Source organism: Hyla sarda, chromosome 10, assembly GCF_029499605.1.
Source record: "Hyla sarda isolate aHylSar1 chromosome 10, aHylSar1.hap1, whole genome shotgun sequence".
NCBI lineage: Eukaryota > Metazoa > Chordata > Amphibia > Anura > Hylidae > Hyla > Hyla sarda.
The window spans coordinates 18,225,122-18,242,278 of NC_079198.1; the positions used below are offsets into that span (position 1 = coordinate 18,225,122).

At 41.8% G+C, this 17,157-nt stretch overlaps 2 protein-coding genes across 6 annotated transcripts in view; one reads left to right on the top strand and one right to left on the bottom strand.

The window, feature by feature from the left end:
• LOC130293608 (carcinoembryonic antigen-related cell adhesion molecule 1-like) overlaps positions 1-13,374 on the top strand; it is a 55,183-nt gene extending 41,809 nt beyond the window's left edge. Inside the window, exons 9-12 of one of the 2 annotated variants that reach the window (XR_008848253.1) lie at positions 5,573-5,598; positions 7,864-7,908; positions 10,187-10,218; positions 12,856-12,883. Coding sequence is in view for 1 of the 2 variants with exons in the window: in XM_056542483.1 (XP_056398458.1) it covers positions 5,573-5,598; positions 7,864-7,908; positions 10,187-10,218; positions 12,856-12,978 (226 nt within the window). In the remaining variant the exon portion in view is untranslated. Of the gene's footprint in view, positions 1-5,572; positions 5,599-7,863; positions 7,909-10,186; positions 10,219-12,855 lie in introns of both variants that reach the window. The other variant, XM_056542483.1, reaches the window with a different exon arrangement.
• LOC130293607 (carcinoembryonic antigen-related cell adhesion molecule 5-like) overlaps positions 1-17,157 on the bottom strand; it is a 121,438-nt gene that overhangs the window by 91,473 nt on the left and 12,808 nt on the right. For all 4 annotated transcript variants that reach the window (XR_008848252.1, XM_056542482.1, XM_056542480.1 and 1 more), the window contains one exon: positions 13,363-13,573. The gene's annotated coding sequence lies outside the window, so the exon portion shown is untranslated. The remainder of the gene's footprint in view (positions 1-13,362; positions 13,574-17,157) is intronic.

Genomic DNA, 17,157 nt, shown 5'->3' on the forward strand with positions numbered 1-17,157 from the left:
CAGCACCGCATATCTAGTGTTGGGCTTCTCTGTTTTCAGCACCCAAACTTTTGTATAGGGCATGCATAAATCATGCGTCTGATCGCAGCTGTTTACTATATGACCCAACCTGATCCCCCTTATTGTTCATTCAAGTTTTGTAGTCTGGCACCAAACTTAACTTTGTACTGTAAGGCAGTACAGATGTAGCAGAGCTGGTCTGTCTTTCCACATAACTCATCTAGGTATCAGTAGAGTTGTAGGTAGACTTACTACATTGTCTAATATGCACACACCCCTACTATGAATACATACAAGCGAGTTATACAAAGCTGTAATATACAGTAGCACCTATCAGAGTCCATGGGGTCTATCAGCTCGTGCCAGAAAGTTAAACAGATTTGTAAATTACTTCTATTTAAAAATCTTAATCTTCCAGTACTTATCATCTTATCAGGAAGTTCTTTTCTTTTTCTTTTCTTTTTGTCTTTTTAATTTCTTTTCTGTCTGACAACAGTGCTCTCTGCTGACACCTCTTTTCATGTCAGGAGCTGTTCAGAGCAGGATAGGTTTGCTATGGGTTTTTGCTCCTACTCTGGGCAGTTCCTTACATGGACAGAGGTGTCAGCAGAGAGCACTGTGGTCTAATACAGTACCACTCAGTGAGGCCAATGGGTAAATGAGAAAGGTCTATATGCTGCCATACAGGTTCCATGAACGTAGCTGCGTCCGTAAAACACAGCACTAAAAGAGTTAAATAATAAAGCCAGCTCTGCTACATCTATGAAGTGCTACACTGACACTCATGTATATTACTGTGTATAATACTAGTGTTGAGCAAACCAAACCCGTAAAAGGTGGGTTTGGTTAGAAGTTTTGGAAACATTCGCTTCGTCCCGATGGCAACTATTGCCCGATTTGCTTCGTCGAAAGCTGGTAACACAGCGCCAACACTATGGGAGATTAGGAGTAGGAATGAGGATTGAACACATGGGGGACATTTATCATTGAGTTGATCCCTTTTTCCCCAAAATTTGCGCAGTGACTTTCATTGCGTCTTTTTTGTGCGTCTTTTTTGATAGAATATTTTCCAATGTTCTCTACGTGTTCGTGTACCATAGAGAGAAAAATATTTTACACACTAATTTACTACTGCACATTTTGTGGGAGATTTATCATTGCTTTTAGAGCATTTTTTTGTCTATGTTTTGGCACAGTTCAGGCGCAAGCAGCATATTTTGTGACTTTTTTGCGCCTTTTTATATAGACAGTTTTACTCTTTTTGCCTACCCGTAGAACTTTTTCTTTTTGACCATGCAGCGGTCACGTATTTATCATTTGCGACTTTTGTCAAAAGTATTTTGTGCGCAAAGGTAATTTTTTAGGCGCAAAGCTACACCCCCTACCAATAGGCGTGAGAATAATTTCTACCTTCCGCAATTCAACCTTTAACCTCTTGTGGACAATAGCGTCCCACTCCCCTTCTATGACATGCGATCAGGAGCTGGGTGCAGGTCATAGCTGGGTGGTCCTGGTGGCTATCTGCCACCAGGACCCATCTCTAATGCCAGACATCACCGATCACGGTTATGCCCGGCTTTAACCCCTTAGACACCGCAATCAAATTTGATTGTAGCGTCTAAAATGTCAGTAAAAATGTCCCGGCAACTCTGTGAAAGTAAATATAAACACCTAACCTGCCAAAGTGTCTACTTAGCTCCCTCACAAGCGTCTAGAAAAAGTGTATGTGGTAGAGCTTTTCCCAACACAGTAGAGCTGCGCAAAATTCATCATCCTGCTGCAACTTCTTGATAAATAAGATACCCGCTAGTCAAACCCACCACCCAAATAAATGTGGGAAAATAGCTCTACCGTAGACATTCTTTGATAAATCTGGGCCTTTGTGTTTAGATATTAAAACTTTGCACAAAGGCAACCTATTTTGCGCAAAATATAGAACACCGAGAAGGGCACGTACAAATGTGTCAGACGGTAGAAACATGAAAGAATGTCTATGTTTGAGCAAAATTTATCAACAAGCTTGCGCACGGTTAATACATTTGGCACAGACATACAAAACATAGAGGCCGACATTTATCATTGTCTTTAGACAGTTTTTTGTGTCTAGAAAAGGCACAAAAAAGGCGCAAGCAGGGTTTATTTGCGCCATTTTTGCACCTTTTGGTTTACACATTTCTGCTGATTTTGAGTTGCAATCCACTGATTTTGGCAACACACATGATGTGGAAGGGCTTTATCAACTGCGCCTTTTTGTGAAATGGCGCAAAAAAGGTGCAAAGCCACTGAAAAGTCTCTAAAACTACATCAGCCCAGACTTAGCTTAGCTTTTTGGTGTATGTGAAGAGAGAAATTTCAGAAAATTTGACCATTTAATAAATTTGGTGTTCCTACACATTACCAACACACACAAAAAAAGGTGTAAAAAAAATGCTTCACTTACACCTACAATGATAAATGCTTCACTTACACCTACAATGATAAATGCTTCACTTACACCTACAATGATAAATGCTTCACTTACACCTACAATGATAAATGCTTCACTTACACCTACAATGATAAATGCCGGCCAGAAAGCACTGACATGGTTTAAATGGTTTTTACCTCATACCGACATTTTAGCATAGTTAGAGGAAGCAAAGACCCATATATCAGTGGTCTTCAACCTGCGGACCTCCAGATGTTGCAAAACTACAACTCCCAGCATGCCCGGACAGCCAACGGCTGTCCGGGCATGCTGGGAATTGTAGTTTTGCAACATCTGGAGGTCCGCAGGTGGGAGACCACTGCCATATATGATAGGTTACCTCAGGATGACCTCAGGTTAGCCAATAATGGCGTGCATATGGCTCCCAACCAATGAGGAGGCAGTATTGGGACATGAAGGGGAGATTCCTCAAAACCCGTGCAGAGGAAAAGTCGACCAGTTGCCCATAGCAACCAATCAGATAACTGCTTTCATTTTTGAAAAGGCCTCTAAAAAAATGAAAGAAGCGATCTGATTGGTTGCTAGGGGCAACTGGTCAGCTTATCCTCAGCACAGGGTACAATGAATCTCCTCCAGAGGCATAAGATAAAATATGCTCCGAGCTGAAGCGGCCATTTTAGGGAGAGAAGTGAGAACATATCTGTCAGGGAAAGTGTAACAATATGTGAATAAATAACAGAGGCCAGAATAGCAATGCTGAAGTCCATTTTTACACTACCAGAGCACTATAGCAGCTGCATTGTGGTGGTTCGTGGGCAATTTGCGCAAAATCTGTTGCCTTTGCGCAAAGTTTTAATATCTAAACAAAAAATGCGCAGTAGGAAATCTATCAAAATCTGTGCAGAGGCAAAGTTGCCCAGTTGCCCATAGCAACCAATCAGATCGCTGCTTTCATTTTGCATAGGCCTTGTTAAGAAAGTAAGAAGAAAGCTGATTGGTTGCTATGGGCAACTGGGCAACTTTGCATCTGCACAGGTTTTGATAAATCTCCCTTTGCCTTTGCGCAAAGTTTTAATATCTAAACAAAAAATGCGCAATAGGAAATTTATCAAAGCCTGTGCATAGGAAAAGTTTCCCAGTTGCCCATAGCAACCAATCAGATCGCTTCTTTCATTTTGCAGAGGCCTTGTTAAAAATGAAAGAAGTGAGCTGATTGGTTGCTATGGGCAACTGGGCAACTTTTACTTTGGACAGGTTTTGATAGATCTCCCCATCTGTGAGGGTTAGTTAGGTAAGGCCGTGTTCACATGGCAGAATTTATGCAGAATGTCTTACTGGAAAATTTCCAGCGCACATTCCGCAAACAGCGGTGCTAGGAGCGCTCGAAAATGGGACGTCTCAATAGACGTGTATTTCGCAAAAAGAACTGACATGTTCATTCTTTCTGTGGAAGCCAGAGTTGGGATTTCCGATGCAAATGTTTCCGCCGTAGAAACTCTGCCGTGTGCACCGTGCAACTCCACTCGGTGAGCATAGCCTAAGGGTGCGTTCACACGCTAGTAGCTAGCAGCGGGTTTCCCGCTGCAGGAAACCCCACTGCAAGTTACGCTACCATTCATTTGAATGGGTCCGCGGATAGTCTGCAAATCTGACACCATTGCGGACCCATTCAAATCAATGGTAGCGTAACTCGCAGCAGGTTTTCTGCAGCGTGAAACCCGCTGCTAGTAATAGCGTGTGAACGCACACTTAGGTTGCGGAATCCTGTTGCGAGTTACGTTACCATTGATTTAAATGGGTCCACAGACAAGTCCGCAATAGTGTCAGATTTGCGGACTGTACGCGGACCCATTCAAATGAATGGTAGCGTAGCTCGCAGCGGGTTTCCCGCAGCAGGATACCCGCTGCTAGGTACTAGCTTGTGGTTCAGATTCTGGTTGCCTAACTTTCTTGTAGCGGGCAGTGTGGCGCCCACATCAAGAAGGCGCTCTAGGCAGCTGCCTATTTTGCCTATAGGCAGAGCCTGCCCTGGGCTTGAGGGCATTTGCCTTGTCAGGTCTGGGTGAGAAGAAGATCTGTGTGGAACAGTCAGACTCAGAAATAGTGTGTGATTAGAGCCCACAGAACCACTGCTACATCTGTGTAAAGTGACATTTATTTTGTGTCACACTGACAGGAAAAAGGTGTGCCGACAAGGGTTTGGTGTCACAATTATACACAGTTGTGCAAGGGAAGACTCAAGTGCTAGTGTTTGCAAGTGGCACATACAGGGAAAAAAGTCCTGGAAAAAAAAAGTGAGGGAACTCGTCCAAGATTTCCACTCAAGGGCTGGCCCGACAGGACTCCTGCTGTGAAAAAAGTGCAGGAACTCAGTTCCCATGCGTTCCTGCAGGACTTGAGCCCTGGGAACATACATATAGATGGGGATTTTTTTTTTTTTTTTTGGAAGCTGAGAAAACATTTCGTCACAATTGCTGCTGCAGATTATACATACACCTATATAGTATTTGGTAAAAAAATCATCAAAAAAGAGTATATACGAAATCCGCTAGCACTGTGTGTTTTTAAACAAGCTGCTAGTTACCATGGGTTACCGCATGTCGCCGTAACTTTGACATTAAAACCAGTTCAAAAGTACCTGGATACATTCCTAGGTGACCCTAGCAGTGTTTTACAGGGGTCTTAGGAATTGTTTTAGGAATTGTTATACACAAGTTTTAGGGTTATTGCTGAGTTCCTGCTCGGTGTGAAGTTATTCGATCCGAAGCAAACTTTTTGACACTATTCGGCGATATTGCCGAAGCGAATATTTGAAAACTTCGCTCAACACTAGTAAATATGAATGTTAATATAGTAGTTTCTAATTATTTGTAATATGTATAATGGTTGTAGCTGACATAACATAGAAAGAAAAGTCTGCCGCATGCAATCCATGCATGCAAACTAATAGACAATGCTGCTTACCACCACAAAGCCCATTGTCCATTGTCTATACACACATATATATATATATATATATATATATATATATATATATATGCGGCAGGAATTTTCTTTGCATGTGAAATGTAGCACAGGCACACCTGTAAGTAACATTATACTGTGACCTGCGCTTCCACTAACCAACATTTATTTTCTCTCTAGACTAAATGGCCCCGAGAATCAATTAGGTAATGTAGATTATTGCTTCATACGAGTGATTATAATGCTATGACATGGGCCGGTCTTCCTTGACATGACCATTCACTTTCTTCTAGTAGTTCTACCATGCGAACAACAGCACATTTGAAGGTTGTCATTTGCCATGAGAATAAAATGTGTTGCTATGATAGGGAAACCGTCAACAAGCTGAATGGATCTGTTGGGCTAGGTTCACACTACGGAATTCCGAGTGTGCCCAGCAACCGCACGGACATTGCCATCCCCATAGATGGCAACGGCTGCAGTGCCGATTCCATCTAAAGAATCAGGAAACTCAGCAAAATGTCCACCACTAAAATTCCGTAGTGTTCACTGTGCAGCAAAATCATTGGCAGCAATGGGATTCTGCTGCACTTAAAAAAAAAATAAATAAATAAAAAAAAAAAAAAAAAAGGGGAATTCCGCTTTGAAATTCCATTCAGAAATTCTAGAGTGTGAACCTAGCCTTATTCTGATTAGTTGACTTTCTAGTACTTTTTGTAGTGCCTTATGGCATAATTTATACCCTAAGGGTCTATTCACACGGCAGAATTTCTGCTTGCGGAATTCCATCTCAAATTTAAGCCCATAGACTTCTATGGGATTCTGCACTCCTATTCACATTTCTGAATTTCCGCTTGCGGAATTCCGCAAGCGGAAATTCAGAAATGTGAATGGGGGTGCGGAATCCTATAGAAGTCTATGGGCTTTAATTTGAGGAAGAATTTCGCAAGCGGAAATTCTGCCGTGTGAATAGACCCTTAGGATGGTTTCACATGGGCATATCACAGACGCATTACGTCTTGGCCACACTGCGTTATGGCCTCAGAGGTGTCAGCCCGGGCTATAAGACCTTCTTGCGGCCGTAATACAAATGCAGTAATAATGCATGTGTGAAAAGCGGTCTAAGGGGAAATTCACATTCAGGAGATTGACTTCAAATCAGTTCCTTTTATCTGAATGTTATTGTTTTGACAGCAAGCACAAGGATTTCTGCAAGATGAATAGGACTTTTCGATGAATATGACAATTACAGGCATTTCTGCAGTAAATCTGTCATATGGGAATGCACCCAAATACCCTCTGCATCCCAATTTATTTATCAAAAAAACTTTTGATGTATTATAGATTAATGTATGTATGTTGGATGTTATTAGAAAATATGCTTCTTTCTATTTAATTTTCCACTTTCCACTTTATAGATTTCAGATTCATCCTGGAATCCTAATGCCGGGACACAGACAAGCTCAGCACTGCTCCCTGCCTGTCAATCAGACAGGCAGGAGCCAGCACTGTACTCATAGAACAGCAGGGCATACTCCTGACTCTGCCTTACTGCATGCCCTCATTCATTTTACTATCTGAACTCCGATCTTTCTTCTCTCTGCACATGCAGTTGTAAACAGAGAGGAGAAGAGTCAGAGCTGCAGACTGCTTGGCTAAGCTCTATGCTTGGCCACGCCCCCCTTCCTCCCTCACACTAGGACAGCTGAATGAGCAGCCAAGAAGACAATAAATCAGGTAGAAAGAGGGGGTTTTGAATGAAAAGAAACACAGGAATAGTGTCAGTGAGAGTCAGGGACAGATGGGGGGGGGGGGGGGGGATGGGATTAGGGAGCGTTTAGATCATGATAGGTACTCTTTAAACATGCTATACTGAAGACTAGTTTTTGAGGCCTCTGGTTTTGCCAGGGACGTGCACAGGTTGACCAGAAAGGGGGCTCGAGCTTCTGCTTTTAATGTTCCTCCTAAAAGTGCCCCAGGCAGTGCTGGGCAGTCTTGCATCACTATGTGGGCATGTATATAAATGTAAATAAATCTGGTTACAGCATCTATTTTTCATACTGGTGGTGTCTGGGGTTTTTCCAAGCTTATATTTTTGACATGTAGCCATTGTTTTTCTCTTTATACCTATACTATACCAATGATGGCGCATGTCAGTATTGATCTCCAGCCTTCATTAGTAACCCCGATGGCACTGCTGAGTCTGTACAGTAGTGTGAAGCTCCAATGGCATTATGCACTGTGTGAGGGATGTCATGCAACAAGTGGAATATATTCAAGCAGTTGGACTATAAGAAAGTCTCACGATCACTATTACTGTCGCCCAATAAACTTCACTAGAATAGATAGCATAGTGTGGCACCACAATTTTGGATTAATATAGCCAGGGTTTTGCCAGCCTTAATTCATTTGGTACAGAATTGAATGTATTTCTATACTGTTTGGTCTCATCAAAGACTTTTATTCTGCAGAGACTGTACAATATGCAGATGTCAAAAAGGGCAAAATCAATGGAGGTAAGGTCAACGATAGCTGGCACCATTTATTATACTGTCTCAGATAGTAGCGCAGTACAGTTGGTTTATTCAGTGTCAGGGTATCTACCGTATTTATCTATGTGGTGAAGTAGTGCTGTACGAAATGACTATGGGGGAGATTTATCAAAACCTGTGCAGAGGAGAAGTTGACCAGTCGCCCATAGAAACCAATCAGATTGCTTCTTTAGTTTTTAAAGCGGCCTCTGAAAAATGAAAGAAGCGATCTGATTGGTTGCTATGGGCAACTCAGCAACTTTTCTGCTGGACAGGTTTTGATAAATCTCCCCCTATGTATTTATCTATCTATCTGTCTAGAAATAAATAGAGGTAGAACAGCACTTCACAGATTAAATGTCAAGGTGCAAGCGGCAGTAGCTCTGGTCAAAGTCTTTCAGATAGATCCATAAATGCAAGTTGCTGCAGCACTCTTAGGTGAAAAAAATAGCTTTTATTCCTATCCAAATTTGAAAAAGTGCAACGTTTCAGCTTGAAAAATGCTTGAAAAAGGCTGCATGGGCAGCTGAAACGTTGCATTTTTTCACTTGTTTGGATTGGAATAAAAGCTATTTTTTTCACCTAAGAGTTCTGCAGCAACTTGCATTTATGGCTTTATCTATCTAATTATCTAGACAATGTTTCGGCGGTCTCTCATCTGCATTTTCAAGTCACTGGCGGTGAGAGACCGCCGAAACGTTGTCTATTGCATCATGGAATAAACCACCGAGGCTCTACTGTGCTTGCACCCAACTACATACAATCTTGTCTGGATGTGCTGCTTTATATAAGATAATTAGAGATGTAGTCCATCTATCTTTCTATCGATTTATCTATCAATCTATGGATCTGTCTATCTATTTATCTATCTCTCTCATATCTATCTCATTTCTATCATCTATCCATCTCATATCTGTCTATCTCTCTTTTCCATTACCTCATAGTTGCTGTATAAGTGTATTTGGCCAATAGACCACAATGTTTACATAGTTATATTCAAAGTCCACATCACAATAGGACTTATGTAAATCACAATGGGAGTTCGCTGCTCAGGATTCCTATCTACGATACAATACAGAGGGTTTCTAACAAGCAGCAGCTCTCGTCCTAGTAGAGGTCATCCAACTAATACTACATTTTCTATAATAGCTATACAATAGCCAAAAACAAAATTATCATTCCTATCTATTTAATTATTTAGCAATAAAAAAATAAAACTTAAAGGTGTACTCTGCCCCTAGGCATCTTATTTTATATCCAAAGGATAAGGAATGAGATGTCTGATCGCGGAGTCCGGGCGCTGGGACATCCCTCAATCTTCTGGCTGGCACAGGGGCCACAATCCCTCCATTCATGTCTATGGGATGGATCATGACGACTAGTACATAGTCGTCACGCCTCCTCCCAAAGACCTCAATGGACGGGGCGTGATGGCTGTGGTTAGACCATCATCCAGCATGGCGCTCTCCACCATTGCCCCTTTTACAATTGGGGACTAGGTTCATTAGGCTAAACTCCTACCCATGTGGCAGATCAAAGTGGCTTTAGCCAGAGCCCTGTCAATGGAAACACCCGACCTGTCCCCTAGTTGGTCGAGGTACACTTCAAAAGAGGTTTAGTTCAAGATTAACCAAGTTCACACCAGTGCCGTGTTTATATGAAGCAGAACACTTAATAGACATTGACAGATAGAGATGAATGAATAGCAACTTCCTGAAACGAAATATGCTTACCTTGCCAGCCCATGGACTTTGTGCTGGTTCCATGCGGTAACAAAGATCTTGGGCAGGATAAGAGTGTGATTTGTTTTTGCACAACAGCGGAAAAACCTTAACTACATTCAGGCCATTTGAACAAAATGTTGTAATTTTGTATTAATTTTTGTATGACTTATATTTAATAAATAACAATATTCTTATAGTATTTTATACTTGACATATTGATGTTGAGTTTCAGCATATTTATTATTATTATTTATTTATTTATTGTTTATTTATTTATTATATTTATTTATTTATTTTATAGCGCCATTGGTTTCAGGGCGCTGTCCATATGATAAGGGTTAAAATATTATGACACAAATAGTAAATTGCAGAGTGATATAGAGAGATGGACCTGCCCGAGAGGGCTTACAATCTACAAGGGAACATAAGGAAAACAAAAGGGGATGGAGAGAGCTGGTTGTCTATGAGATGATATAGTAGATTATGAATGTTTGTGATAAGCAATAAAGCAATAAAAACATATTAATTTTCTTTTATAGGTATGGCTGAAACTACAATCTTAGAAGACAAGGTAAATATACTTACGCTTATATATGCTAGTTATAAAATTGCGCAACCTCCGTAGAGACACTAGAGGAGATTTATCAAAAATGCCGCAAAAGTAAAATGTAGGAGCCGTCCATGACAACCAGTCTCTGGTTTCTCCTTTATAAATCCCTTATTTTAAGCCAGGCCTGGCTTCCTATCTTATGACTTAAGGTCCTCATATACTTTAGTCAATAGTTGGCTAAACCTGTAGACTTCAACAGGCCTGGCTGACTGCCTAAAGCAGTGTTTCCCAACCAGTGTGCCTCCAGCTGTTACAAAACCACAACTCCCAGCATGCCCGGACAGCCTTCGGCTGTCCGGGCATGCTGGGAGTTGTGGTTTTGCAACAGCTGGGGGCACACTAGTTGGGGAACACGTGTCTAAAGTATAAGGGGCCTTATAACCCTGTGAAAGAGAAGGATTGGGCATGTTGGATTTCAACTACCTGACCCTTTTGTTAAATGGGCACTGTCAGATACAAAAACTTTTGATATGTTGTAAAGCATGTATAACCAATAGGTTTTGCAATTGCTTTCATTTTAAAATTTTCAATATTTCATACTGAAAAAGCCAGTCAAACAACTGCCCCCCCCCTGCCTGCTTGGACACATACTAGTCCTGCTGTGTCCATGAATCATCACCTATGTCATGGACACACTTCCTTGATTGACAGCTGTGAGCGCAGGGCTCACAGCTGGAGGAAAAATCCTCCCACTGCCATCTTGTGTCCCGCTACTGTCAGTGAGGACAAGCTGGGAGTTGTAGTTTTGCTAATGTTAGGGGAGATGTGACCAGACAGCATACTGAGGGAGGGGGCGGAGACCTGCACAGTGAGGCCACGCCCCCTCCATTTGAGAGGAATTCAGGCTAGTGAGCTAAATTAAAAGTGTAATATAAAAATAAATAAAGGTACTAGACACATAAAAATTAGATGTGCATGATCAGGATTAGGTACTGAGTGATATATTAAAAAAAAGTATTTTTATTTGATCTGATGGGTACACTTTAACAAAAAGATAAACCAGCAACAGAACTATCTGGCAGCGGCTTATTCTTTCTGTATCCATTAAAGGAATCCTGTAGTGAAATATAACTTATCCCCTATCCAAAGGAGTTATAGATCGCAGAGGGTCCAACCGCTGGGACCTCCCGCGATCTCCTGAACGGGGCCCCGACAGTCTGCTGGAAGGGGGTGTGTCAACCCGACACGCCCGCTTTCTGTATCCCATAGAGATACATGGAGGGATGCGTATCGGCCGCGGCTTCATGCAGGGGTCCGAATGTCCACTTCCAACAGACTTCCGTGGATTGTAGGAGGTCCCAGCGGTCGAGTCCCCCGCGATCTATAACTTATTCCCTATCCTTTGTATAAGGGATGTTATGTTTCACTGCACTACTCTTTTAAAAGCCTATGAACATTTGGCAATACTGAACATTCATGTGAATACGGGAAAATCGGGAGAGAAAGCTGTTGTTCAGCCAAAAGTAATTGAAGGTGTAGGGGCACCTTTAGGCTTTATTCACCCGGTGGAATTTATATGCCCTCAAAAAAACTGAATCCCACTGAAATTCAAAGCCTCATTGACTTCAATGGGATTTCGACCCCTGGAATTCCGCAAAATTAAAGGGGTACTCCACTGGAAAACATCATTTTTTATTAAATCAACTGGTACCAGAAAGTTAAACAGATTTGTAAATCACTTCTATAAAAAAAAAATCTTAATCCTTCCAGTACTTATCAGCTGCTATATGATCCACAGGAAGTTCTTTTCTTTTTGAATTTCCTTTCTGTCTTACCACAGTGCTCTCTGCTGACACCTCTGTCCATGTCAGGAACTGTCCAGAGCAGAAGAGGCTTCTATAGGGATTTGCTCCTACTCTGGATAGTTCCTAAAATGGACAGAGGTGTCAGCAGAGAGCACTGTGGTCAGGCAGAAAGGAAATTAAAAAAGAAAAGAACTTCCTGTGGATCATACAGCAGCTGATAAGTACTGAAAGGATTAAGATTTTTTAATAAAAGTAATTTACAAATATGTTTAACTTTAGGGCACCAGTTGATTTAAAAGAAAATGTTTTCCAGTGGAGTAACCCCTTTAAAGACAGGCCTTATAATTTTGCGGAATATAGCGAAAAGTCCACAGTGAAAATTCCGCTGTGTGAATGGGACAGCGGAATTATATAGAAGATAAAGGGCTTTTATGGTCATTTCTTTTCTATAAAGTTTCTGGGAGTAAATATGCACTGGGCTGTTCTAACAATGACATGGGGGATGGTGATAGAGATAACAAAAACTAAAGGATCCAATTGTTTTACTGCTGAGAATCCCGAAAATCAAGAAGGATTTATGTGCAAACACTACAGCCCAGTCAGTTTTACTGCAGCACCCCCACAGGGGAAACCAAGCATTACACAATTCTCACTGAAATCAATGGGCTGTCTGTGTAATGATAGATATCTTGGGTCCTCCAAAGTAATAGACGCGCTTTTGTATTTCTCAGCAATGCAGGCTAATAAATAAGAACCCAGAACAGAGAAACCTACTCTAGTAGCTCAAAATGTTAAGATAGTTTTATTTGTCACATCCATTACATTCTTTTCTTTTTTTCTTTCATTGTTACAGGATGACGTCAAATATGCTGAAATTAAATTCCCCAACAGTTCAACTCTCTCTACCAAGTCCACAACACCAGCAAAATCTGAAGAAACCTTATACAGCGATGTGAAGAATGCATCCTTAAGATAATAATAATAAAAAAAATTGAGATCTAAAAAATTTACAAGGACATAATCACTGTATGGCAACGACTCAATGCAGGTTTCCGAGTGGACCTAAAGTACGTGCACACAGGAAGCAAACTGCAGAATCTAACAGGGTTCAATCCAGTATGTATTTTACTATTTAATAATGTCAATGTCTAGATACGTGTATGCCTTTTGTTCAGGATCTCGTCACTTTGTTTGCAAATATGTTTATACTATCGCATTGGTATTGGATTATTGGTCTGTTTGGAAACTACTCCCTTTACCATACTGGGAGTCATAATGGCACAACAGCTAGATAACCCAAGGTTACAGACCATTACTACATCACTAAAGTCATGTTTGTTTCCTGGAACAATTGGCTTACCAATGGTCATGTGCAGGGTTGTCCTCGAAAACTAAGGGGTTGGGCTGCTGGCAGCACCTTCAGAGTTTCAATAAAGAACTTTTCAATAATTTTGCTAGTCCATAACGTTGATTGGGTTGTTGCGGTCCTGCATTGTCAAGAAGAGCTACGCAGGACGGAGCTGTCGTCTTTAGCTTACGGAGGGGAGTGGGTGTCCTTCCTATTACGGTAGCTAGTCAAAAAAAAGCACAAGAATGGGGATTGCAAAAAAAATTAATAAATAAAACAAATGTACATCTATGTTGCCAAAATCCTAAGTTCCCCTTCCATGTGGACCAAATTGTGCGATGTACGTTGCAAGTTATTAAAGGGGTTATCCAGCTATTAAAAACTCTAGAACATAGCCCGACTCTCCCTATTCTAAGCAGTGAAAGCCCCCTCAGCCAATTACCTGCCAGCATGGTGTCCCGCCTCAGTCGGTGATTGGCTGAACAGGCCTTCACTGCCGAGATGAGTACGTCTCAGAAGGTGGGGGCAGGAATGTTCACCAGGGACAGCCAGATATAGGGGATACATTTTGAAGGGGCACTCCACTGCAACATTTTGTTCTGAATGCTGGGTGCAGGCAGCGAGGGTAGAGACGTCATGTACATGCCCCCTAGTGATGTCACGTCACGCCCCCTCAATGCAAGTCTATGGGAGGGGGCGCCCTCCCATAGACTTGCATTGAGAAGGCGTGGCGTGACATCACTTGGGGGCGTGCCCGTGACATCACAACCCCAGTAGCCAGCACCCAGCATTGAGAACAAAATACTGGAGTTTGAATCAGCCCAAAGGCCACAAAAAAGTATTGCGCCATTTGGCTAATAGATTCCAACACAAATTACGGCTGACTATTCTATCTGCATTGATACATGGTGGCCGCCAGTCAATGATGAGACAAGAGAGGAGATGGAAGGCTGCCCATATAGATACTGCAGACTCCTCACTGTATAAAATGTATTTTGTGCCATTTGGGATAGTAGTGCTAAGTAACTGCTCCAACAATATGTCTATGAAACAGAAAAAACATAGTGTGGTGACAGATCTGTTACAGTGGATATGCTAAAATAGCTCCTACAACCCTCACAGGGAAATAGTTGCTGGTTTTTTTTTGATTGAAAGAGCTTTATTTTCCGTTCAGTCATTACAAGTCGTACAATAAATTACAGTCACACAAAGCATGATAGTACAATACACAGCAAAGGTTCCTTAAGCTATACATCGCACACCATGCTACTCTAACACTCAGCTCAATCCTGCAATAGAAAGGCACAAGAGATCAAACAAAAACCAAATAATACAATCTGTGATCGGGGTAGGGGTGTGGGCGACTATGTGGGGGTAGGGAGGGGGCGGATATAGTTGCTGGTGAGTGAGCAGTTACTAACCTGGGAATGTTGCACAACTGGTTTGCACGAATATTGGTGGCAGCTTAAAGGAGATATCCAGTGCTGAAAAACTTCTCCCCTATCCTAAGGATAAGGGATAAGTTTCAGATCATGGGGGGTCCGACCGCTGGGGCCCTCCGTGATCTCGAGTAGGGCCCCGGAAGCCCGCGCGAAGGGGGCGTGTTGACCACCACACGAAGCAGCGTCTGACACGCCCCCTCAATACAACTCTATGGCAGAGCCGGAGCGATGTCTACGGCAATCTCCGCCTCTGCCATAGCGGTGTATTGAGGGGGCGTGTCAGCCGCCGCTTCATGCGGTGGTCGACACCCACTATCCGGCCAGTGAGCCGGGGCCCAGCAATCTGAAACTTATCCCCTATCCTTAGGATAGGGGAAAAGTTTTTCAGCACTGGACTACCCCTTTGACATAGAAACATAGAATGTGTCAGCAGATGAGAACCACTCGGCCCATCTAGTCTGCCCAATATTTTGAATATTACGAAGGTCCCTGGCCTTATCTTATATGAAGGGTAAGCTTGTTTCCATTAAAACTTACTAAGTTATTAAATTTTAGAATTCATGCTTGGCTCCCCCCAATAGGAACAGCATATCAATAACGTATACAGTCATCTAGTCTTCTGCTCTCTCAGATTATGAATGTCAAAGTCTTTATGACGGTGACAAGGAGTAAGGGGGAAGCGGACACCTCTATCTCTTTTCCCTATTTAGCTCATAAGTGGTGACGCTCTTCCACTTACCCTTGCCACTATAACACAGTTCCAGGTATTCCCAAAAGCCACCTCCAAATCCCATTCTCTGCAATGTCCCTCTAGCTATAGCCCCACAGATCATGCAAGGGCACTGAAGATTCCACCATAGTATGAGAGTTGTCCAGACAGATGACTTCACAATGGATGATATAACCTCAGCAACCTTAGCAGTCAAAAAATACCTTCTCCATTGTCTTCTAAAAAAAGATTTTGGGCAGTAGGAGCCCATCTCCATGGTTTTTGGTTTTTCCACCTTCTCTGAAGAGCATAGCTATCAAACTATTAATATAAATTGAATATACCGTAAGGCCTTCTGTCCCTCAAGCTTTTGGTCTGGGTAAGGTTCTCACTCCTCCATCCTTAAAGGGGTACTCCTGTAGAATGTTATTTTTTTTAAATCAACTGGTGCCAGAAATATTAACAGATTTCTAAATTACTTTTGTTTAAAAATCTTAATTCTTCCAGTACTTATCAGCTGCTGTATGCTCCAGAAGAAGTTGTGTAGTTCTTTCCAGTCTGACCGCAGTGCTCTCTGCTGACACCTCCGTCCAGAGCAGGAGAGGTTCGTTATAGGGATTTGCTTCATCTCTGGACAGTTCCTGACTTGGACAGAGGTGGCAGAGAGCACTGTGGTCAGACTGGAAAGAACTACAAAACTTCCCGTGAAGCATACAGCAGCTAATAACTGAGAGAATTTTTTTTTTTTTTTATATAGAAGTAATTTACAAATCTGTTTAACTTTCTGGCACCAGTTGATTTAAAAATAAAAATAAAAAAAATCCCACCGGAGTACCCCTTTAAATTGGAGTCTTGTCTTGTTGACAGCTGAAGGCTGTCCGGGCATGCTGGGAGTTGTAGTTTTGCAACAGCTTGAGGCACACTGGTTGGGAAACACTGTCCTATATAGTAAAACTTTTTATATATTTTTATATATATTTTTCTTTTCTACATCAAACGTGTCAGCAGCCCCTTCTAGCCTCTTCCCATCATTTACCCCCATACAACTTCTCTTTGAATTTCACCTGTATATTCATATTAGCTTTGGGCTACAGCTATTTTTCCTAATATTTCTCCCCCTGAAGCTGGAAGATTATTTTGGAGTAATACAGTATATGTAGTTTTTTTTTTTTTTTTTTGTATTATTATTGTAATAAAAAGTAATAGCACTTTCTGTTTTTGCAGCACTACTTTCAGATAAAATATATATAGATTAGTGGATAAACTAATATACAGATATGTCCTAATAGTATTCAGGTTGTCTGTCAGCCATCATGATGAGCCATCCACATTCTCTGGGGATGGAGCCACAGGGAATTAAAGGTGTACTCCAGGGAAGTACCGTATATAATAAAAAAAAAATAATAACAATAAAAGCTCAAAAGCCACCACCACACTACCTGGGCATTTTCCATGTAAACCATCCTGCCTGATATGCATGGCTCCTGTGGCCCCTGTTGTCTTCTCTTTCTGCTTGATATTCTTTTGCCATCCTTCCCTCCCCTGCCTACATCTCCCAGCAATTATTGCAGCTCTGCTCTGCCAGCTAGCTCACTCTCTGAGAGCAGCCCCCACCCTCCTGCTCTAAGCAGCAGAGAGAAGTTCAGTGTCTGATTG